This window comes from Hyperolius riggenbachi, chromosome 6, assembly GCF_040937935.1.
Source record: "Hyperolius riggenbachi isolate aHypRig1 chromosome 6, aHypRig1.pri, whole genome shotgun sequence".
NCBI classification, from domain to species: domain Eukaryota; kingdom Metazoa; phylum Chordata; class Amphibia; order Anura; family Hyperoliidae; genus Hyperolius; species Hyperolius riggenbachi.
The window spans coordinates 126695784-126720368 of NC_090651.1; the positions used below are offsets into that span (position 1 = coordinate 126695784).

The following is a 24585-nucleotide window of genomic DNA, read 5'->3' on the forward strand; positions in this document are numbered from 1 at the left end:
TCTGTATCACCGTGGATTAAAGGTACCATATTTTTGCTACTACAGTGCCTCCATTCTCTTCTTCCTACTGGGTTTCAGTCTGGTGTTGGAGACAGAGGAGAGACAGACCCATACTAGTTGTTTTAACAAAATACTAGTTGTTTTAACAAAACACAAAAGTCTTTTTTAAGACTATATATAAACCAAAAGTCTTTTTAAAGACTCTGTGAGAGAGAGTTAGAGTGTGAGCTGTAGTAGTAAGCTAGCTGTATTTGTGAGAAAGTTACAGTAGCTTGTAGTTTGAGTGATAGATTGCAATGTAGTGCGCTAGTACTGCAGAGCCAGTCAGGCCACAGGCTTAGTGTTTGACAGAGTGAGAGTGAGTTAGTTGATTGATTGATTGATTGATTGATTGATTAGTTGAGTGAGTGTAGTGCAAGGTTTTTTTTTCAGTTTTGTTTTTTGTTTTTTTGTTTTCTTTATTTTTCTTTATTTTTTTCTTTATTTCATCCCCTTATTTTGTGATCTCATCTGCTCTGTCACTCATACCCCTTTCTCCAATAAAGTTTTTGGCCCCAAAACAATGGAGCGAGAGCAGCAGCAATTTACTGACACTCCTAAAAGGAAGTGGAGTGATGGTGGTGTTGGTGGATCATGGCAAGTACGTGATCAGGTTGAGGGTGGCAGCAGCAGCAGGAAGCGTTCCCCCCTGGTCAGAAAAGTCTTCCCTGTGTTCGCAGCACGCAGGAAAATTTTGACAGAGCAGGAGGCGCAGAGAGTTGTCGATTACTTAGACCATGAACCCTCTACCCAGTCTGAGGAACTTCAAGCTAGTGGCAGCAGCACCAGTAGTGGCCGCCAGGTTCCTCCTGACCAGAACCCGATCGCAGCTGCTTCTCTTGACGAGGTTGTTTCCTCCCAGTACTCTGCTCCAGAAGTACAGCACACCTACATCGCTGAGAGAGATGTGGAGAACGTTTGGGAGGATGCATTGGAGGAGACCATGGGACCAAGCTCCCAAGAAGTGGTGGGCTCTGTGGTGACAGAAATGGCCACTGTGATTGCTTCATCCAGTGTCACCACCAGTCAACATCTGTCAACTACAGAGGTGTTTCGTGGCCAGGAGAGTCCAGAAGAAGAGTCACTCATTGAACTGGCTGATATTTTTGATGATGAGGCGACTGATCCAACGTGGTCGCCATCTGGGTTGGGCACTGGCAGGCGTGAGCAGCTTGTAGAAACAGAGCAGACGGTTGGCCAACAGCAGCCTGCAAGTGCTTTTCCGTCTTTCAGTACCTGCCAGCAGTCCAATGCTGAGGATCAAGGAGCTAAAACAGTTTGCACCACTGCTGGACGTGCACGCACGTCCCCTGCCTGGAATTATTTTACTGTTCTGGAAGAGGATGAATCCAGGGCAGTCTGTTCTGTGTGCCGTAAATCGGTGATCGGGCAGCGGGTTCGGCACTTCAGGGCTGATAAGTCATCTGCGCATCCACCACAGCCAGGAGTTTGAACATGTGAAAAATTCCAATAAGATGAGTGGAGGAAAAGCAACAGCAACAGGCCCCTCCTCTTTTTTTTCTACTCATCCTGTGACTCCTGTCCCTATCCAACCTGCTCAGTCCTATTGTTCAACTCCCTCTGTAAGCTAGGCTGGTAGAGGACTCCACACCTCAGCAAGCACCTCGTCATCACCCTTGGTGTCCTCTGAATCGCCAGTGTTCCAGCGTCAGGTCTCTGTGCCAGAAATGTTGCAGAGGAAGCGGATGCTCCCTGCAGCTGATCCGTTCGGTGTGAAAAATAACGCTCTCCTGGCAAGGCTGTTAGGCCAACAGCCGCTGCCCTACCAGTTTGTGGACTGTGCCCCCTTCCGCAGACTGATGAACAGTGTTGCTCCACAATGGCGGATCCCCAGCCGCCATTATTTTGCTAGGAATGCTATCCCTGCCCTTCACCAGCACATTGTGGAGTGTGTTGAACTGTCTTTGGATCATGCTGTAGGTGGAAAGGTGCACTTTACCATGGATGGCTGGAGCAGCAGGCATGGGCAGGGAAAGTATCTGACTTTTACCGCCCATTGGGTTACCCTCCATGGTTCTGCTGAGGAGGGTGCAAGCTGGTGGTGCCGCCACGTGGGTTGAAGGGGAAGCCTGTTCCACTTCCCTCTGCTACCTGTTTTGTCCAAGGCCAGTCTGCCTTTGCTGAGCCACCCAGCAAGTGGCCCCGCTCCTCCTACACTGGTCTGCAGCACCATCAATGCCAAGCAGTGCTGAAAATGGAATCCATGGAGGAGAACAGGCAAACCGGATCTGTAATCCTTGCAGCCTTACACAATCAGATTTGGCAGTGGCTGACCCCCTGAAAACTGGACACAGATGTAGTGGTGTCCGATAATGGTGCCAACATGCTGGCCGCCATTTCGGAAGGTGGCTATACCCACTTACCTTGCCTGACCCACGTCTTCAACCTTGTAGTCCAGAAATTTTTAAACACACGCTGTGGCCTCAGCACGAAAGGTATCACCACACATCCGTCGCTCCGAAACTGCCACTGCAGCCATGAAACTGCTGCAGCGCCGCCATAGCCTGCCGCAGGACAGGCTTATTTCAGATTGCCCAACGCAGTGGAACTCCACCTTCCACATGCTGGAGAGACTGTGGGAGTAGCAATACTGCAGATCCAAACAACAAACTTATAATGACCGCCATGGAACCACCGCTAGGTCCCATAGCCTACGCGAGTCACGACAACTCCTGCGGCGCAAAAAAAAAATTCCGGTGGAACAGCCAGTAAGTAGGTCCCATGGCCTACGCTTGGCAAAAGCGAGGTTTCCATTGCAATACCTTTATTTTTACCAGCGGAACGCGGAATTCCGCCGGAATGCAATGCCGAAGGAATTTGGTTCTGGCGGAATTCTGGAATTCCGGCGGGACGGAAATTACACTTTCCAAACATCCCTACATACATGCGCATACACAGATGTAGGTTTTCAGATTACGTATTTCCTGTTTAGCAGTATACATGTGACTTAAGTGTGTGACTTTTTGAAGGCAGGTTGCCTCCAATTTCTCTGTCAACGCAGAGTGTGTGTAATGGTGCAGTAGCATTTTTGGGATGCTCTAATCGCACTGCACCACGTGTAAGAGGACCCTCATGTAAATCACATGGATTACTACATTAAAGCCTGATTTCCACATGCATGGTTGACCAACGATTGGACAATTTTACCACTTACTTGTAGCATGAGAGCTTACCTACATAATATGTTTGTAGTATTCAAAGTCTATTGGCCCTCATACTAAATGGAGGTGGTAAGATTGGTCAGTTATTGACCAATAAAAGTTGGATGTGTGTATGAACCTTAAAGCATTGTACACTATTTCACATTCATAATGTACCTAAGAGACCTACCTCAATTCCAGCCAGAATTCCAGAGCAAATATTAGTTCCTCCATTTGCTGTTGTTGGAAGAAGTTGCTTTAGCTGTTGCCGTTCGGCATCACTCCTTATTTGTAGCAGTTGGGATAGAACAAAATCAGAATCAGCAAACTGAACCATTCCAATGTTAGAGTTTGTTTCAATGATTTGAATGAGGAACACTTCTGCAGCTTGGTACAGCCTCTCAATACGATTATACTGAATAAGGAGAGTTGAATGAAAGGTTATATTGCTATCTTTTAGTAATGGACAGCTACTTTTCTACTTCATTATAAGTTACTGTACATACCAAATGTAATACCAGGTGATAAAAGGATAACCAAACTGTGTAATTAATCTTTCTTCTCAGAAAGTAACACCCCTTACTGCATGAGCCAGGCATTATTTAACCTTTTCGGGACCGGCCACCTACCCCCCCTTAAGGACCAGGCATTTTGCGCGGGAAGGAGGTGCGCGCGTTTGGGGGGGTCAGGCGGCCGAATCCCGTCTGTGGCTGCCTGGAAGAGTGTCCCCCCTTGGTGGCCTGGGCCCCCCCTTCTGCCAGCAGCCTTCACTTACCTTCCAGGCTCCAGCGATGAGCCGCACGGGACCCTCTTCTCCGGCCGGCATCTCCGTTCTGTCTGACGATCAGTTCCGGGTCGCGGCTTGATGACGTCATCAAGCCGGGACCCGGCGCTGACGTCAGATGGAGCGGAGATGCCGGCCAGAGCGGAGGGGGGCGCCGATCGTCGCTGGAACGGCAGGGAGGTGAGTGGATCCTCTTCTTTTCCCCCCCCTGCCGCCGCAGCTGTCAAACTGATCACTACGATCCGACGGCGATCGTAGTGATCATGTGATCAGCAGCCATACGCGATGGCTGCTGATCACTCGGGGGAGATGTCGGCTGTCATATGACAGCTTAATCTCCCCCTCCGGGTGCGCACGATCGCGTTGGGAGCGGAAATTGCGGGCCGGCGTAGATTCTACGCCGCATCAGGCTAGAACAGCTACAAGTGTGGCGTAGAATCTAATGCACGTGGTCCCGAAAAGGTTAAGCCAGCCTTACTTGGAGGGTACAAGTATAAATACAAAAGTTCACGAGTTACAAGGCTCCAAAGTATACCAAAAAAAACCTGTTATAAATATACTAGTCTAATAACAATCCTCCCGTTATTGCAAAGAACATCAACACATATTAAAAAAACTGTGACTTAGGCATTTACTTGGAGGGGACACCTGATTTTTGCCCATAAAACATTTTTTAAACACAATGTCATATTAGAAGGTTTTTGTCTGTTTGCTTGAGCTTTGGCTGGTGTCATTTTAACCAACAGTTTTAACCTCTCTAGCGGTATTGATGGTTATACACGTCAATACAAAACATGTTGTGCACAGTATTGACGTGTATAAACGTCAGTACTCTCCTGCACTGTATACTAAACCCTTGCTTGACACATTTTGGCAAGTTACAGGAAAAAAAGGTTATAAAAATTAATTGGATCACTTTTTGCACGAAAATGGGGAAACTGAACGCCAGGGCGGCATCGTTTATAGTCTGGGCTATGACGGTATCTAATCGGGTTCGAGCCTTCGACTTTCATTCTTGATTAATGAAAACATTCTTGGCAAATGCTTTTGCTTTGGTTCCTCTTTCACTGGTCCAAGAATTTCACCTCTAACAGCACAATATGAATGCCCCCAGCTGTCCCTCTTAAAGAAAACCTGTATTAAGAAAAAACACCCCTGGGGGGAACTCTCCTTGGGAGGGGGAAGCCTCTGGATCCTATTGAGGCTTCCCCCATCCTCCTCCAGAGCCGGATTTGTACTTTTTACCGCCCTAGGCCCATTGCCACAAGCCGCCCCCCCCAACCATATCAATACACAAATGCAAAACACAACAACCCCCCTCTGATATCCCTATTTAGCACTGGGTCCCTCTCTGGTCGAATAGGTTACTTTATTGTGCAAGCGTGGCTGAGGACAAGTATGTCCGCACTGGGTATGCGTAAGTGAGTTCGGTGCATGCCCAGTAGAACTAAGGCACGTAGCTGTTTTCCTCCATGCATTTCATTTTACTAGGCATGTGCGGACCTTATTTGCACATGCCCAGTACAGATACGGTCACGCTTGTGTACTAAAGATACCTATTCGTCCAGAGAGGGATACAGCACTAGAATAGTGGGGTATAGGGAGGTATGGCTCTAGAGAATGTCCAGAGGCTCCCCACTACTAAGGGGAGTTTACAGGGAAGATGTCTGCCAGGGTAGGGTAAGAATAAATGGTCTAGCCAGGGTCAGTGTCTCCATAGGGGCAAACTGCAAACAGCCCCCAGCATGCCCCCCTCTATAGAGACACTTTAGCTTCCAGCATGTCCCCTCCTCTATAAAGGTACCACAACTCCCAGCATGCCCCTACCCCTCCATAAAGGCATTACCGTTCTCATCATACGCCTCCCCTCCACATAGGCACCACAGCTCCCAGTATGCTCCTCCCGTTCCAGAGGCACCACAGTTCCTAGCATACCCCTCCGTCTCCTTATAGTATCGGGTTGTCCCCCAGGGCCCCGGAGCTGGCTGCCAGGCCTCCTCCAATGTGAATTGAGACCAGGGGGTTATGCCAGTCAGCTCTAGGGAACAAGCCAATACTACATGTAGGAGGAGCATGCTTGGAACTGCAGTACCTCTATTGGGGGGGGGGGGAGCACAGTGGTGCCTCTCTGGAGTGAAGGGGGAAGCATGATGGGAGCAGTGGTACCTCTTTGGAGAGGAGGAGCATGCTTGGAGCAAGGGTACCTCTACAAGGGGGGGGGGGCATGCTGGTAGCAGTGGTGCTGCTATGGAGTGGGGGGCATGCTGGAACCACTGGTGCCTGTATAGAGTGGGGAGGGGGGCATGCTGGGAGCAGTGGTGCCTCTATGGAGTGGGGGTGGGTATGCTGGAACCACTGGTGCCTCTATGGAGTGGGGAGGGGGGGGCATGCTGGGAGCAGTGGTGCCTCTATGGAGTGGGGGTGGGCATGCTGGGAGGACTGGTGCCTCTGTGGAGGGGGGGGCATGCTGGGAGCAGTGGCGCCTCTGTGGAGTGGGGGTGGGCATGCTGGGAGGACTGGTGCCTCTGTGGAGTGGGGGTGGGCATGCTGGGAGCAGTGATGCCTCTGTGGAGTGGGGGTGGGCATGCTGGGAGCAGTGGTGCCTCTGTGGAGTGGGGAGGGGGGCATGCTGGGAGCAGTGGTGCCTCTGTGGAGTGGGGGTGGGCATGCTGGGGGGACTGGTGCCTCTGTGGAGTGGGGGTGGGCATGCTGAGAGCAGTGATGCCTCTGTGGAGTGGGGGGACATGCTGGGAGGACTGGTGCCTCTGTGGAGTGGGGGGACATGCTGGGAGCAGTGGTGCCTCTGTGGAGTGGGGGTACATGCTGGGAGCAGTGGTGCCTCTATGGAGTGGGGGTGGGCATGCTGGGAGGACTGGTGCCTCTGTGTAGCGGGGGGACATGCTGGGCGCAGTGGTGCCTCTGTGGAGTGGGGGTGGGTATGCTGGGAGCACTGGTGCCTCTATGGAGTGGGGAGGGGGGCATGCTGGGAGCAGTGGTGCCTCTATGGAGTTGGAGTGAGGGTGGGCATGCTGGGAGGACTGGTGCCTCTGTGGAGCGGGGGGACATGCTGGGCGCAGTGGTGCCTCTGTGGAGTGGGGGTGGGCATGCTGGGAGCAGTGGTGCCTCTGTGGAGTGGGGAGGGGGGCATGCTGGGAGCAGTGGTGCCTCTGTGGAGTGGGGGTGGGCATGCTGCGAGGACTGGTGCCTCTGTGGAGTGGGGGTGGGCATGCTGGGAGCAGTGATGCCTCTGTGGAGTGGGGGGACATGCTGGGCGGACTGGTGCCTCTGTGGAGTGGGGGGACATGCTGGGAGCAGTGGTGCCTCTGTGGAGTGGGGGGACATGCTGGGAGCAGTGGTGCCTCTGTGGAGTGGGGGGCATGCTGGGAGCACTGGTGCCTCTGTGGAGTGGGAGAACATGCTGGGAGCAGTGGTGCCTCTGTGAAGTGGGGAGGGGGGCATGCTGGGAGCACTGGTGCCTCTGTGGAGTGGGGGGACATGCTGAAAGCAGTGGTGCCTTTGTGGAGTGGGGGGGGGGCTTTCTGGGCACAGTAGTGCCTCTATGGAGTATGGAGGAGCATGATAGGAGCACTGATGCCTCTATGGAGTGGGGGTGGGCATGCTGGGAACAGTGGTGCCTCTGTGGAGTGGGAGGGGGGCATGATGGGAGCAGTGGTGCCTCTATGGAGCGGGGGTGGGCATGCTGTAGCCTCTAAGGAGTGGGGGTGGGCATGCTGGGAACAGTGGTGCCTCTGTGGAGTGGGGGGGGGGGCATGATGGGAGCCTGATATGGAGTGGTGCCGGGAGCAGTGGTTAGAGGGGTATGGGACAAGCATGCAGTCACAGAAGCTACTTACAAGCAGGAAAGCACAAGCTGGCAGCTGCTGCAGTCACAGGATGCAGAAGTATTCCCAGCCAGTAATCCGATCCTCCAGCTTCCTGCACTGAGGTGCCTCTTCTCTGCAGTGTACGAGAAAGCTGCACCCAGAGCCATGCTTCTCTGCCTCGGCTCTTCCCACCATGTGAGCTGCACTCACAACTTCCGAGCAGCTGAGCACTAGTGTTGTCCGGATCATGAACGATTCGGATCTTTGATCCGAATCTATTTTGTGAGTCGAATCATCCGAATCATCAAAATGAGTGATTCGGATCGCAAAAGGGGCGGGGCCAGGAGCGACACGCCCCCTCTCAGCGGGCAGCAGGGTCCTGGAAGCAGAGCTGAGATGGATCGCTCTGTTGGATGGGAGCCAGCCTTGCAGGGAGACAGGTAGATGAGAGAGAGGGGACATGGGTGCCACTGCCAGATATGTGTAGAGCACACATACTGGCTATAACGTGCTGCTGATTATAGGCTGGCTGTTCCGTAGTTGTGCACAGTGAACACATTGGAAGCTTTTAGCTCAGCACAGCACAGCTCAGTAACTTTGCAGGCACAAATATGATGGGTAGCAAAAATTTTCACTACACCGGGCAATATGATCCTCCTGCACTCGCTCTAAACAGCTGCACTTATCTTCTGGGAATGCTTTGGGTATGCTTTCTTTCACTGTGCGACGTTTGCATTCAAAGTACACAGATGAGCATATAGGTGAAATACATGTAAAGCATATGATTGCAGCATGTGGGTATTGTGTGCAAGCAAACATTTCTGCTCTCTGCTTGTCCCTCCTCCCTTCTCTGTCCACTCCCTGCCCTCTGTCCATCTTCTCCCCTTCTCTGTGTGTCCACCCCCCTCCCCTTCTCCTGTCCTGCTAGTCATTTCACCCCCGAATGCTTCAGTAGTAAAATGATCCGAGATTTGGATCAAAGATCCGGATCTTTGCAATGATCCGATTCGAATCATCCGGATCATTGAAAAGATCCGAACTTCCCATCTCTACTGAGCACTGTCTTCCTCCCCACTGCTTTCCTGTAGGCCTCGGAAGAGGAGGTGAGAAGGGACAAACAGCTGCTGTGTGGCCCTGCTGATTTGTGCACGGAGATCTCTCCGCCTGAGCCCTGGGGGTTTCCGACTTGCTATCTGTGTAGCCCCAGCGGCGTGAGAGACCTCCGTGCGGTGCAGGTGCAGCTGCTGTCCCTCCCTGCAGACTGGCCACTGTAACAGCGCTGCCACTCTTGTCCCCAGACTCCTCTCTGTAGCCGCCCACTGGCTGCAAACACACACGGACAGGCAGCAGTGTGCACAGCGGGCGGCTGAGGATGGAGCTGCCGAACGGTCTGTAGCAACGTGGGGATAGGAAATGGCACAGGCGGCTCCCCACCCGCCCCAAACATTCTGGCGCCCTAGGAACCAGCCTTGGGTGCCTTTCCCTAAATCCGGCCCTGTCCTCCTCTATCCCACTGCGGTGGTGATACAGCTCCCCAAACAGCGGGGATCTAAATATTTACCTTCCAAGCTCCAGCACAGACGCAACAGCGGCTCTCGGCTCCGGAATAGGTGGAACTAGCCGATCACAGTCTGGTCTACTCTACTTCGCAGGTGCAAGTCTCTAGAGCGGACCCGACTAGGATCAACAATTTCCGTCTATTTCCAAGCGGAGAGCCGCAACAGCGCCACCCGCTGGAGCCAGGGAAGGTAAATATTGAACAGCCTGACAAATTGTCGGCTGTGCCTTCTGACGGGCAGACAGAGACCACCGCAGGATGGAGGAGGACGGGGAAGCCTCGATAAGATCCAGAGGCATCGCCCTCCCGAGGTGAGTACACCCAGGAGCATTTTTTTTTAATACAGAGTCTCTTTTATCATCTCATTCATGGGAAACAATTGCAATTCCAGATCCTTATCACAAACGGGGTTCAGCGGGTTACCTGCACCTGTCAGCAAAGGTTAGACACGCGCTGATCCGTTCAGTGTAGCGCTCGTGCAGCCCCGGACATCTAAGGGCATCACAGACCTGTTACTACTCGATCTCGCATGGCTGAAAGCCATTTGTCCCTCTAAGAAATTTTAAAGGACAACTGAAGTTAGAAGTATATGGATGTTGTCATTTGTATTTCCTTTTTAACAATACCAGTTGCCTGGTAGACCTGTTAGTCTATTTGGTTGCAGTAGGTTCTGTCTGAATGAATAACACCAGAAACAAGCATGCAGCTAATGTTGTCAGATCTGACAATAATGGCCTCAATTCACGGAGCATTATCAAACGTTTATCAAACACTTTATCAAACGTTTGATAATTTACCTCATGGGTAAAATCTCATTTTGAATTCACTAAGGTGTTATATATTTGTTGAACGTTTTATCGGTAAAACATTTGATAAATATATAACACCTTAGTGAATTTAAAATGAGATTTTACCCATGAGGTAAATTACCAAACGTTTGATAAAGTGTTTGATAAACGTTTGATAATGCTCCGTGAATTGAGGCCAATGTCAGAAACATCTGATCTGTATATGCTTGGTCAGGGTCTATGGCTAAAAGTATTAAAGACAAAGGATCAGTTGTCATTTAGCAACTTGTCATTTGCGACGGTATAGCTATGCCCCGCAGAACTTCAGTTCCCGCACAGGGGCATAGGTATGAGTCTTCACATTCTAATGTGTGGTGCGCACCGGCCACACAATCCCCCCTGATCGCCCCTCCGTATCCCCCACATACACACTCTCGGTGGCAGAGTAATAGACTGCCGATCAGTGGATGGAAACACATTCACCGATCAAAGTGCATGTGATCAATTTCCACCAGCATTAATGAGATGTCGTGGTCATTCATAAAGCGAAAGTGAATGCACACACTTAATTTTCTGTGTACTGTTAGAAGAACACAAGAATAAACTCTGGGGAGACATCTAGTGGCCAAATTGTAAAATTACACCCTACATACATTATACATTAATTCCCCATTAAAATTAAACCCTTACCTCCTCCACTCTACCATAGTTATATATAAATATATTTTTTCCATACATATTAAAAAAAATTGAGTCCCTGAGATAACTATTTATGTATTTTTGTAATGATATATATATATATATATATATATATATATATATATATAATTTTTTTTTATAAAAAAATACATAAATTGTTAACTCAGGGACTCAAATTTTTTAATATGTATGTCATGATGGCATATTACTGTTATTTTTACAAATAAGGGCTTTGAATTATTGATGCATGCATAGTGGAAAAACTATATTTTGAAATAGAAATATTATCACCACACATTGTGCTAGGGTTGTATTCTAAATGTTGTAATAACCAGGACAAATGGGGAAATAAAATGTGTAGCTTTTATTCATGGTAGCATGTTTAATTTTAAAACTATAATGGCTGAAAACTGAGAACAAAATGTCTTTTTTCCCCATTTTTTTTTCTTATTATTTCCGTTAAAATGCATTTAGAATAAAATCATTCTTAGCAAAACATACCACCCAAAGAAAGCCTAATTGGTGGCAAAAAAACAAGATATACTGTAGATCATTTTGCTGTGATAAGTAGTGATAAAGTTAATGGTGTATGAATTGGAGGCACGCTGAAAGGTGAAACTGTTCTGGTCCATAGGAGGAAACACCCCTCAGTGGTGAAGTGGTTAAGTTAGTTTAAAACTCTTACTATTAAACTTTTTCCTGGGTACAATAATAATTTAAACTAACCCCTAGAGAAACATGGTAGTGATGCATTATTCTCAGTGACTGAAAGCTTATTTGGGTCAGTAAAAGTCATGCAGTTCTGTCTGTTTCACAGTGATGTGCCTAGCAATTTCCTCTTTCCTGGTATTAAAAGCAGGGTAGACAAGGTTCTTCTTTTAATACTTCTATTACTATATAAAAACAAAATCTAGGGTTCTATTTTAAAATATTGTTATTGTACCTAGGAATAGGTGCAAGAAATTTAAAGGGATACTGTAGGGGGGTCAGGGGAAAATGAGTTGAACTTACCCGGGGCTTCTAACGGTCCCCCGCAGACATCCTGTGTTGGCGCAGCCACTCACCGATGCTCCGGCCCCTCCTCCAGTTCACTTCTGGAATTTATGACTTTAAAGTCTGAAAACCACGTGTCCTCGATCCCGCTGATGTCATCAAGAGCGCACAGTGCAGGCCCAGTATGGTCTGTGTCTGCGCAGTACACTCCTGGTGACATCATCGGGAGCGATGGACATGGGCGTGCAGGCGCAGCGGTTTTCTGACTTTAAAGTCAGAAATTCCAGAAGTGAACTGGAGGAGGGGCCGGAGCATCGGTGAGTGGCTGCGCCAACACAGGATGTCTGCGGGGGACCATTAGAAGCCCCGGGTAAGTTCAGCTCATTTTCCCCCGACCCCCCTACAGTATCCCTTTAACAGTAGGCATTTCAAACCATTTTACAGTTGCTAAAATGACACCAGTTAGAGCTCAAATTATCTGAGAAAAAGACCTTTAAATGTGATGTTTATTTAAAAAAAAAAAAACACACTGGTCTGCCCCTCAAAAACTCATTAATGCTTGATTCACACTAGAGCCAAAAAACTGACACTTTTTTGTCCATTTTACAGATCGCCAAATGGATGTGTGGATGGATCTGTTCACACCGCATTTTTCAGTGAATCTATTGGGTTTGTTTGTGGGTTAAAGAGCACCACATGGCACCCCACTTGCATGGCAGACAGATTTAAACACCATGCTGCAAAGAACAAATGGCTGTCTTGATGACATAAATTAGAGCTTGTTCAGCTCTTTGGTATATGTGTGCAATACCATAGTGTTGCTTTGTGCCTGGACATAGTTTATTTTGGCTTTATGTGTAATAAAATGGTTGGACTTAGATATATGGGTACTGTAGTATGTAGCAAACAATGTCAATCAAGTTTTGAATTGTAGGAAGACCTCCCCACTAGGCCACCCTGAAGGCCAAGAAGATTTCCATAGCTGCATGAACATGTCGCTCAATGCATATCAAAAAAAATATCAAGAGTAGAAAGGAAAAGAGATGGGGAGGGAGCGGAAGAAGGGAGGAGGAACAGGGCCAAAATGAAAAGTGGGCAAGATGAGGAGGGTGGGAGAAAAAGAAGAGAAAGTAAGTGAAAAAAAAAAAGAAAAGGGGGATGTTGACTAAGGTAATTGGAATAGAGGCCGTTTGTGTTTTCTCCCACCTAGGATGCCATGACCCTGCTTGGCTTGGACCACTAATTGCTTACTGAGTGGCTCTGTGTGTATTGGGATTGCCTGCTGAATTTGTGTATGTGAACATTACAAATATTTGGTTCTAGGGTTAAGACTTGAATTTGTGATGTTTGGGAGAAATCTAACATTAAAGGGACACTTAAGTCAAACAAAAAAAATAAGTTTTATTCACCTAGGGCTTCCAATAGCCCCCTGCAGCTGTCCGGTGCCCTTGCTGTCTCCCTCCGATCCTCCTGGCCCCGCCAGCAGCCACTTCCTGTTTCGGTGACAGGAGCTGACAGGCTGGGGACGCAAGTGATTCTTCGCATTCCCAGACACATTAGCACCCTCTTTGCTGCTATATGGTATATGATATATGCTATAGCAGCATAGATGGCGCTATTGTGGCCAGGAACACGAAGAATCACTCGCGTCCCCAGCCTGTCAGCTCCTGTCACCGAAACAGGAAGTTGCTGCCGGCGGGGCCAGGAGGATCGGAGGGAGATGGCGAGGGCACCGGACAGCTGCAGCGGGCTATTGGAAACCCCAGGTGAGTAAAACTCATTTTTTTTGTTTGACTTAAGTGTCCCTTTAAGTTATAAAAACAAACAGCAGCACTACTAGTTACATAGCACTGAAAAGCTTCACTGCTCATAGCTTTAAAAAGACAAAATAATGTAAAATAAAATAAAAGGTATAATTTAACAAATATTCTTCCTATTCACAGTATGTCCAATGACATACTGTAGCTACACTGAAAGTGGACCTGAGCTCTTGCACAGGACAGAAGGAAAACAGAGAAATGCGCCCTGTATGTATTTAAAGCATTTAGCCTGTCTAATTCCATCTCATCTGTGTCTAATCACAAGTTATAACTTGATCTCTCCCTTGTGTCACATGACTACCTAAGCAGATAAGGCAGATAAGCTTATTTGAAAGCATGGAATATTAACAATATGTCTGCTTCCATGAAAGCAGGAAGTAGAAACAATGGAGATTTATTTTAGGCTTTGTATCAGCTGTAACAAAGAAATGTTTTTCTTAAGTTATTATGCTGTTGCTTTTAGAGCAGAGAGGAAGTTCTGAGTTCAGGTTCACTTTAATGGAGCCCCACAACAATAATATTAATGGGGCCAAAACATTAACCACTTCGATACCAGCAGCCTCTGCCCCCTTAAGGACCAGAGGCTGCTGGTACGCTAAAACGCACATACCGACGAATCGCCGCAATAATCCGTCGCTCCTGCCGGTCACGCCGCTCTGTCCCCGTCCACAGGCTGCTCTCTCTGCCGTCTCTATGACGGCGGAGTAATGTGCGTCGGTCAGGAGCCGCTTTCATTTGCTCCTGACCCTGTCACTCAATGTAAGCCAATGGGATTGGCTTACAGTAATGACAGGGCCAGGAGCCAATGAAAATGGCTCCTGCCTGGCTCACAGTGCTCTGCCGTCATAGAGGCGGCAGGGTAGCACATGGCGGCGGGAACAGGCGGGGGCGCGCGGTGAATGGGATGCAGAGTTTACGTCCGGTCAGAACCGCAGCGCCACCGGCCCGATGTAGATTTAAACTGCGTCGGTCCGCATTAGGTTAAACACAGCTATATCAATAACACCAACACCAATGGTTATGAATGGCTTTGGCAATGTGTACTCATACAACTCACTGTGTATAAAGCGCAATGAGGCTGAGCTGGTCCCCTACAAATGCAAAGACTGCAGGATAACTGTGCAGGAGACCATGGGATTCATTCAGGTACCTGGGGTAATATTGCCATGCACAGGCAGCGCATGGCAATATTACCCTTACTTCCACCCACAGTACCATAAGTTACGCTATTAGCGTGACTCATTGCACTAGTGTAGCATGACAGTTGCTGGGGTAATGCGCTTTGATAATGGTAACACTCGTTAGTAAAACACATTACGGTAGCAATGGTGACACTACTTCAACACCACGAGTCGTGCTAATTTCGTCACGCACAGTACTGTGGACCAGGGGCGGACTGACCATTAGGGCACTCGGGCACGGCCCGAGGGCCCGTGGTCAGGGGGGGGGGGGCAACCAGAGAACCCTGAGCAGGAGGGGAGACAGCCAGTGAAGGAGGGCGATTTGCATAGCAGCGAAGAAGGGGGGAAGTTCCCCCCCCTTCCCTCACCTTGGGGCCCCCCTTCCTGGCTCTCCCCTCCAGAATCTGTAAAGTGTCGGTCTCGCACAGCGAGTAGTGGCTGACAGCGGGCGGAGACTTACCGCTGTACAGCCACCGGAGAGAGCGCTGATCTATGTGCCACTAGTCTAGTCTGGGCTTCTTAAGACTAGCGGCACACAGATCAGCGCTCCCTCCGGTGGCTGTACATCGGTAACTCTCCGCTCGCTGTCAGCCGCTATGCGCTGTGCGACACTTTGCAGATTCTGGAGGGGAGAGCCAGGAAGGGGGGCCCCAAGGTGAGGGAAGGGGGGGGGGGAAACTTCCCCCCTTCTCCGCTGCATCGCCCTCCTTCACTGGCTGTCTCCCCTCCTGAAGACACCTACAAGCCTGGCTGCATATACTGGGGGCACTTATAGACCTAGCTGCATATACTGAGGGCACCTATAGACCTGGCTATACTGGGGAGACCTATACACCTGGCTGCATATACTGGGAAGACCTATACACCTGGCTGCATATACTGGGGAGACCTATACACCTGGCTGCATATACTGGGGCACTTATACACCTGACTACGTATACTGGGGGCACTTATACACCTGACTACATATACTGGGGGCACTTATAGACCTAGCTACATATACTGGGGGCACCTATAGACCTGGCTATACTGGGGAGACCTATACACCTGGCTGCATATACTGGGGAGACCTATATACCTGGCTGCATATACTGGGGGCACTTATACACCTGACTACGTATACTGGGGGCACTTATACACCTGACTACATATACTGGGGGCACTTATAGACCTAGCTACATATACTGGGGGCACCTATAGACCTGGCTATACTGGGGAGACCTATACACCTGGCTGCATATACTGGGGAGACCTATACCCCTGGCTGCATATACTGGGGAGACCTATACACCTGGCTGCATATACTGGGGGCACTTATACACCTGACTACATATACTGGGGGCACTTATAGACCTAGCTACATATACTGGGTGCACCTATAGACCTGGCTATACTGGGGAGACCTATACACCTGGCTGCATATACTGGGGAGACCTATACACCTGGCTGCATATACTGGGGAGACCTATACACCTGGCTGCATATACTGGGGAGACCTATACACCTGGCTGCATATACTGGGTGCACTTATACACCTGACTACATATACTGGGGGCACTTATAGACCTAGCTACATATACTGGGGGCACCTATAGACCTGGCTATACTGGGGAGACCTATACACCTGGCTGCATACACTGGGGGCACTTATAGACCTAGCTACATATACTGAGGGCACCTATAGACCTGGCTATACTGGGGAGACCTATACACCTGGCTGCATATACTGGGGAGACCTATACACCTGGCTGCATATACTGGGGGCACTTATACACCTGACTACATATACTGGGTGCACTTATAGACCTAGCTACATATACTGGGGGCACCTATAGACCTGGCTATACTGGGGACACCTATACACCTGTCTGCATATACTGGGGAGACCTATACACCTGGCTGCATATACTGGGGGCACTTATACACCTGACTACATATACTGGGGGCACTTAAACACCTAGCTACATATACTGGGGGCACCTATACACCTGGCTGTATATACTGGGGACACCTATAGACCTGGCTATACTGGGGACACCTATACACCTGCCTACATATACTGGGGACACCTAAAGACCTGGCTATCTATACAGGAGACACCTATAAACCTGGCTATCTGTACTGGGGACACCTATAGACCTGGCTATCTGTACTGGGGACACCTATAGGCCTGGCTACCTATTCTGGAGACACCTGTAGACCTGGCTACCTATACTGGGGACACCTCTAGACCTGGCTATCTTAACTGGGGACATCTATAGACCTGGCTATCTTAAATGGGGACATCTATAGACCTGGCTATCTTAAATGGGGACATCTATAGACCTGGTTATCTATTCTGGGGACTCCTGTAGACTAGGCTACTTATACTGGGGACACCTATAGACCTGGATACCTGCACTGGGAAAACCTATAGACCTGGTTACTTCCACTGGGGATACCTTTTTACCTGGTTACCTATACTGGGGGCACCTATTTTGGGGGAACTGCTGCCAGATTAACTATTTTGGGGAATTGCTGCTGCCAGATTAAGTGTATTTTGAGAAACAGCTGTCAGATTATGTGTATTTTTGGGGAACTGCTGCCAGATTGTGTATAATGGGGGAACTGCTGCTTCCAGATTCTGTGTATTTTGGGGGAACCACTGCTGCTACATGTATTTTTGGTGATCCGCTGCCAGATTACGCATATTTTGGGGAGCCGCTGCCAAATTATGTGTATTTGGGGGAACCGCTGCTGCCAGATAACGTCTGTTTTGGGGGAACGACTGCCATATTATCTGTATTTTGGAGGAACCTCTGCCAAATTGCATGGGTTTTTGGTAAAATGCTGTCAGACTACATGTATTTTGGGGGGAAACACTATGGCAGAGTTCAAACTTCCCCGGCAGACCTTTTACACCACTGCTAAGGTCATGTATATGTTGCCCCACCCATGACCACGCCCACATTCTGTTGTGTGACCACACCCATTTTTGGCGCGGCACAGGTGTTTTTATCAGTATAAAATATCACAATATAACATATTTACTGTTGTCAGTAAATTATTATATCTTAGTCTGTAAAAATATAACGTGAAAGGTGGGAAACACTGGTATGGGGGCCCCATAATCTCCTATTGCCCGGGGGCCCCATGAGTTGTCAGTCCGCCCCTGCTGTGGACAGATGTAAGGCATGCCCCCCAACCGTCCCGGATTGATCGGGATTCTCCCGATTTGGGGGGGCTCTCCCACTATCCCGGGAAGCCCCCCTTAAGTCCCGGCCGGCTGGGGAGAGAAGAGATGACAGAAATGATCGAGGTGCCAGCCGCGCTAATAAGGGATGCAGGAGCCGGCTTTATTGCTCCCTTCCTTCCTCTGAGTGCCCCCACCTGCTGTGAATGTGTCCCCCCCTCCCCCCTGTAGGCAGTGTGTGCGGAGCGGTAGGTCCTCTTACCGCAATCCATGCGCACCGGCAACTAGTCTCCTGCTTCCTGTTTACCATGACGTCACAGGAAGCAGGAGACTAGTTGCTGGTGCGCATGGATTCCGGTAAGAAGACCTACTGCTCTGCTCTGCTCCGCACACACTGCCTACGGGAGGGGGGGACACATTCACAGCAGGTGGGGGCATTCAGAGGAAGGGAGGGAGGAATAAAGCAGGCTCCCGCATCCCTTATTAGCGCGGCTGGCGCCTCGATCATTTCTGTCATCTCTTCTTTGTTCTCTGCCCAGGGCAATCTCCTCCCCCACACAGGGGCACCTTCCTCCTCACCCACGGGCATTCTCCCCCCCCCCCTCCACTGACGACCCCCCTAACCACCAGCACCCTCCTCCCCACCCACTGGCACTCTCCTCCCCACCCACTGGCACCCTCCCCAACCCACTGGCACCCTCTTTGCTGACTTGCACCCTCCTCCTACCCACTGACACCCTGCTCCCCACCCGCTGGCACCCTCCTCCCCACCCACTGGCACCCTCTTCTTTGCTGACTGGCACCCTCCTCCTACCCACTGACACCCTCCTCCTACCCACTGACACCCTGCTCCCCACCTGCTGGCACCCTCTTTGCTGACTGGCACCCTCCTCCTACCCACTGACACCCTCCTCCTACCCACTGACCCCCTGCTCCCCACCCGCTGGCACCCTCCTCCCCACTCACTGGCACCCTCTTTGCTGACTGGCACCCTCCTCCTACCCACTGACACCCTCCTCTCCACCCACTAGCACCCTCCTCCCCACCCACTGGCACCCTCTTTGCTGACTGGCACCCTCCTCCTACCCACTGGCACCCTCCTCCCCACCCACTGGCACCCTCTTCTTTGCTGACTGGCACCCTCCTCCTACCCACTGACACCCTCCTCCTACCCACTGACACCCTGCTCCCCACCTGCTGGCACCCTCTTTGCTGACTGGCACCCTCCTCCTACCCACTGACCCCCTCCTCCTACCCACTGACCCCCTGCTCCCCACCCGCTGGCACCCTCCTCCCCCCCCCCCACTGGCACCCTCTTTGCTGACTGGCACCCTCCTCCTACCCACTGACACCCTCCTCCCCACCCACTAGCACCCTCCTCCCCACCCACTGGCACCCTCTTTGCTGACTGGCACCCTCCTCCTACCCACTGGCACCCTCCTCCCCACCCACTGGCACCCTCTTCTTTGCTGACTGGCACCCTCCTCCTACCCACTGACACCCTCCTCCTACCCACTGGCACCTTTCTCCCCCACCCAGTAGCACCCTCCTTTTCACCCACAGGTACTCTCCTCCCCACCCACTGACACCCTTCTCCTACCCACTGACACCCTCCTCCTACCCACTGGCACCCTCCTCCCCACCCAGTGTCACCCTCCTTTCCACCCACAGGTACCCTCCTCCCCACCCAGCGTCAACCTTCTACCCACTGACACCCTCCTCCCCACCCACTAGCACCCTCCTCCCCACCCACTGGCACCCTCCTCCCCACCAACTGGCACTCTCTTCTTTGCTAACTGACACCCTCCTCCTCCCCACCCAGTGTCACCCTCCTCCTACCCACTGGCACCTTTCTCCTGAACCCAGTGGCACCCTCCTTTCCACCCACTGGCACCCTCCTCCCCACCCAGTGTCACCCTTCTCCTACCCACTGACACCCTTCTCCTACCCACTGACACCCTCCTCCTACCCACTGGCACCCTCCTTCCCACCCAGTGTCACTCTCCTTTCCACCCACAGGTACCCTCCTCCTACCCACTGGCACCCTCCTCCCCACCCAGGTTCACCCTCCTCCATGCTCACTAGCACCCTCCTCTCTGCCCACTGACACCCTCCACTTTCCACTAACACCCTCCTCCTACCCACTGGCACCTTCCTCCCCCACCCACTGGCACCCCCTTTCCACCCAGTGTCACCCTCTCCCACCCACTGGCACCCTCCTCCGCAAACTCATTCCTCCCATTGTCACCCTCCTGCAAAAGCAGGGGTGTGGTTTAAGGCCGAACAGGGGGCGTGGCTTAAGTGTCCCTCTTTCACATCTTCCAATGTTGGGAGGTATGTGTAAGGGCTTGCACTCTCTGTGCAAGGCAATCTTACCGCATTACCACAGGTGCATGAAGCAGATAAAATAAATACCAATACCTCTCCTGCAGGATCTTCTGACCAATTATATCACTTCCTGCAAATAAGAAGCTTCACACAATTCAATTATAGTGTTTAGGAGAAACGGTTCAATATGCAACACAGCTCCCCTGCAGGCTCTGCATCTGTGAGAACCCAACAGTTGTTTCAGGCAGAGAACACACTTGTCTGTTTTGGTGCGCGTTTTCTGCACAGAAAAACTGAGAACTCATGTTAATCAATGGGCTAGTACAAACTTAATATGTTGTTCGCGGGCAGAAAAAAAATGACATTCTGCATCCTGATTCTGCACATTTTGTTAGTTTTCTCTATCAACTACATCAGCTGCTGTGAAAAAATGCGCGCGCTTTCCTGCATAGAAACACACTTGGGGCTTGATTCACAAAGCGGTGCTAACTGTTAGCACGACTGTGAAAACCCCCTTAGCACGTCTAAACAAGCTTTTCGCCCATAAAACTTTACGCGCGCAAAACTTTATGCGCATAAAACTTTACGTGCGTACTGCGCAGGGCGCTCCGCGCGAAGTGCCCAGTAAAGCCTAAAACTTTGCGCGCGATCTGATTGAGAAATCCGGTGCTAATCTACTTAGCACCCTGGTTAGCGCGTCTAAAGACTTTAGACGTGCTAAGTAGGTTAGCACCGCTTTGTGAATCAAGCCCTTGGTGTGTAGAAAAAGTATGCAGGAAAACGCGCGCAGAAAACTGAAAGACAAGTGTGTTCCCTGCCTCAGACTTCACACTGCACACATCTTGAGCTCTCTCCCTGTGCTCTATGGCTCAATATGAGGGCAACAGCGGCCAGTCGCAGGGTGAAGAGAGCACAAAAAGGGCAGGTTATGGAGCACTAGAAAAAGGTGGCGTGACTGAAAGGTTGTGCTTTTGTTGCTGTCATTTTTACAATAATTATGTATAAACGATTTAGTCAGTGTTTGCCCATTGTAAATCCCTGATTTACATTCTGACATTTATTACATGGTGACATTTTTACTGTTGGCAGGTAATGTAGCTGCTGCATGCTTTTTTTGGCAGTTGGAAACAGTTGGAAACAGCTATTTCCCACAGTGCAACAAGGTTCACAGACAGGAAACTGCCAGGAGTACCACGGTCCTCAAAGTTTCTTGTGGGAGGGGTTTCACCACAATATCAGTCATACAGCGCCCCCTGATGGTCTGTTTGTGAAAAGGAATAGATTTTTCATGTAAAAGGGGGTATCAGCTACTGATTGGGATACAGTTCAATTCTTGGTCGGAGTTTCTCTTCAAAGCCATTGTGCTTTAGAAAATCCATTTGGAGTGCTGGATAATTTGTACATATCAGGTTATGGACAGGCCATGTCCACAGCCAGTCTTGGGTCCCTTAGCTGCTGCTATGACTGCTATGGCTACTGCTACACCCCCGACTTTCTAACATGCTTGTTCCAAAATGTTTTACTTTAACCACTTGCCGACCGCACGCTTATACCGTGCGTCGGCAAAGTGGCAGCTGCAGGACCAGCGACGCAGTACTGCATCGCCAGCTGCAGGCTGATTAATCAGGAAGCAGCCGCTCGCGCGAGCGGCTGCTTCCTGTCAAATCACGGCGGGGGGCTCCGTGAATAGCCTGCGGGCCGCCGATGGCGGCTCGCAGGCTAAATGTAACCACAAGCGGAAATAATCCGCTTTGTTTACATTGTACCGCGCTGCTGCGCAGCAGCACCGTAAGGCAGATCGGCGATCCCCGGCCAATCAGCGGCCGGGGATCGCCGCCATGTGACAGGGGACGTCCTGTCACAGGCTGCACAGGACGGATAGCGTTCTGTGCAGCCCCGATCACCAGGGGGCCAGGTAGGAGAGGGGGGAAGCGGAATTTCGCCGCGGAGGGGGGCTTTGAGGTGCCCCCCCCGCCAGCCACACGCAGGCAGGAGAGATCGGACCCCCCCAGCACATCATCCCCCTAGTGGGGAAAAAAGGGGGGTGATCTGATCTCTCTGCCTGGTGTTTGATCTGTGCTGGGGGCTGTAGAGCCCACCCAGCACAGATCACATAATTCAATGCTGGTCCTTAAGGGGGGGTAAAGGGTGGGTCCTCAAGTGGTTAAATATATGGCAGTGCAACATACATATGATAATATTATGTACTGTAAAGTTACATGAATAGTTTTTGTCAGTGGGTTTATTCATGAAACCCTGGTAAAATTGCACATGGCAACTGGAATTGGTCGCACTGAGCAAATATCACTTTTCCCATTACTTACATTACATTACCATACAAAAAAAAAAGAAAACAAAACTGTGACATTTTTATATCCTGCAATAGCTAGGGTTCTATGCACCAACATACTCAGGGCTAGATTTAGGCCAAAGCCATCTAGGCCATTGTCTAGGGCACCAAAGAAGCAAGGGCACCAAAGCAGCAGGATAAACTGGTGTAGTGTTTGCAAACTTGCAAATGCTGCAATCCAGGGAGATCAGGCGAGCGCCTGACTGTGGTACTCTGCTGCTAGCCACCTTTGCAGCAGCCACGTTGCTCTGTGTGCACATTTGCATTGTGGCCGGCAACTATGGACTTGGGCAGCATTGGAAACGGAAAGGAAGAGGAAGCTTCTGCGCTAGAAACAAAAGGAGAAATGAGTGACACTGATGGCAGCTGCGCTGTGAAGGTGATCTGGCTACCTATACTGAAAAGGAAGGGGGGGGGGGGGTAGGAAGGATTAAGGGAGTCATCTGGCTGCCTATACTGGAGGGAAAGGGGGGAGGGGTCATCTGGTTACCTATACTGGGGGTTCATCAGGCTACCTATACTAAAGGGAAGGGGAGGGGTCATCTCACTACCTATACTGGAGGAGGGCGGCTGGTGACAGTGGCTTTGGGCGGTAAAAAGTACAAATCCGGCCCTGAACATACTAGTATGCTGTATGACTGGACCTCCCTTGTAGAAAACACTTACCCAGCCCATGCTTCCTGACACATCGAGCACCAGAGTCAGCACCCTCTCTGAATACTGCAGCAGTGTGAAGGTCGGCTCAGGAATAGTAAGCGATGGTTGTGAAGGACTGGAGCTTATATCGCTGGAATCCATAATCACATCCCATGTACTGCGATAATTACAGATTCGGTTTTGAGGGTTTGGGGCCTCGATATTATGATTGCTTGCATCACAGAACTCAGTCACCTTAAAGAGAAAGTGTATAGCATTAACTAAAAGTAACAATATAAATATACAGTCCTGGCCAAAAGTTTTAAGGTCAAAAATATTAGTTTTCACAAAATTTTCTGCTAAACTGCTTTTAGATCTTTGTTTCAGTTGTTTATGTGATGCACTGAAATATAATTATAACCACTTCATACGTTTCAAAGGCTTTTATTGACAATTACATGAGATTTATGCAAAGAGTCAGTATTTGCAGTGTTGGCCCTTCTTTTTCAGGACCTCTGCAATTCGACTGGGTATGCTATCAATCAACTTCAGGGCTAAATCCTGACTGATAGCAACCCATTATTTCATAATCACTTCTTTGAGTTTCTCAGAATAAGTTGTTTTTTGTTGGTCTACCCGCCTCCTGAGGAATGACCACAAGTTCTCAATTGGATTAAGATCTGCGGAGTTTCCAGGCCATGGACCCAAAATTTCAACATTTTGGTCCCTGAGCCACTTAGTTATTACTTTTGCCTTTTTCCAGATGCCCCAAACAATCGGAAAGGGGCTTCATCGGAAAATATGACTTTGCCCCAGTCCTCAGCAGTCCATTCACCATACTTTCTGCAAAAGATCAATCTGTCCCTGATTGTCTTTGGGAGAGAAGTGGCTTCTTTGCTGCCCTACTTGACACCAGGCCATCTTCCAAATCTTCCAAAAGTCTTCGCCTCACTGTGCGTGCAGATGCACTCACACCTGCCTGCTGCCATTCCTGAGCAACCTCTGTACTGGTTGCACTCCGATCCCGCAGCTGAATCTTCTTTATCGCAGCTGAATCCTGGCGTTTGCTGGACTTTCTTGGGCGCCCTGAAGCCTTCTTAACAAAAATTGAACCTCCATCCTTGAAGTTCTTGATGATCCTATAAATTGTTGATTTAGGTGCAATCTTAGTAGCAATGATGGCTGCATGTGTTTCGTGGCTGGTCACCATGGTTAACAATGGAAGATCAATGATTTCAAGCATCACCCTCCT

The 24585-nt window shown here is 50.0% G+C and overlaps 1 protein-coding gene across 2 annotated transcripts in view; it reads right to left on the reverse strand.

Moving 5' to 3' along the window:
* Window positions 1-24585, reverse strand: part of LOC137521087 (calcium-activated chloride channel regulator 4A-like) — a 73506-nt gene that overhangs the window by 27111 nt on the left and 21810 nt on the right. For both annotated transcript variants that reach the window (XM_068239870.1, XM_068239869.1), the window contains 2 exons: window positions 23364-23588; window positions 3391-3615 (listed from right to left, as the gene is read on the reverse strand). In XM_068239870.1, coding sequence (XP_068095971.1) covers window positions 3391-3615; window positions 23364-23588 — 450 coding nt within the window. The remainder of the gene's footprint in view (window positions 1-3390; window positions 3616-23363; window positions 23589-24585) is intronic.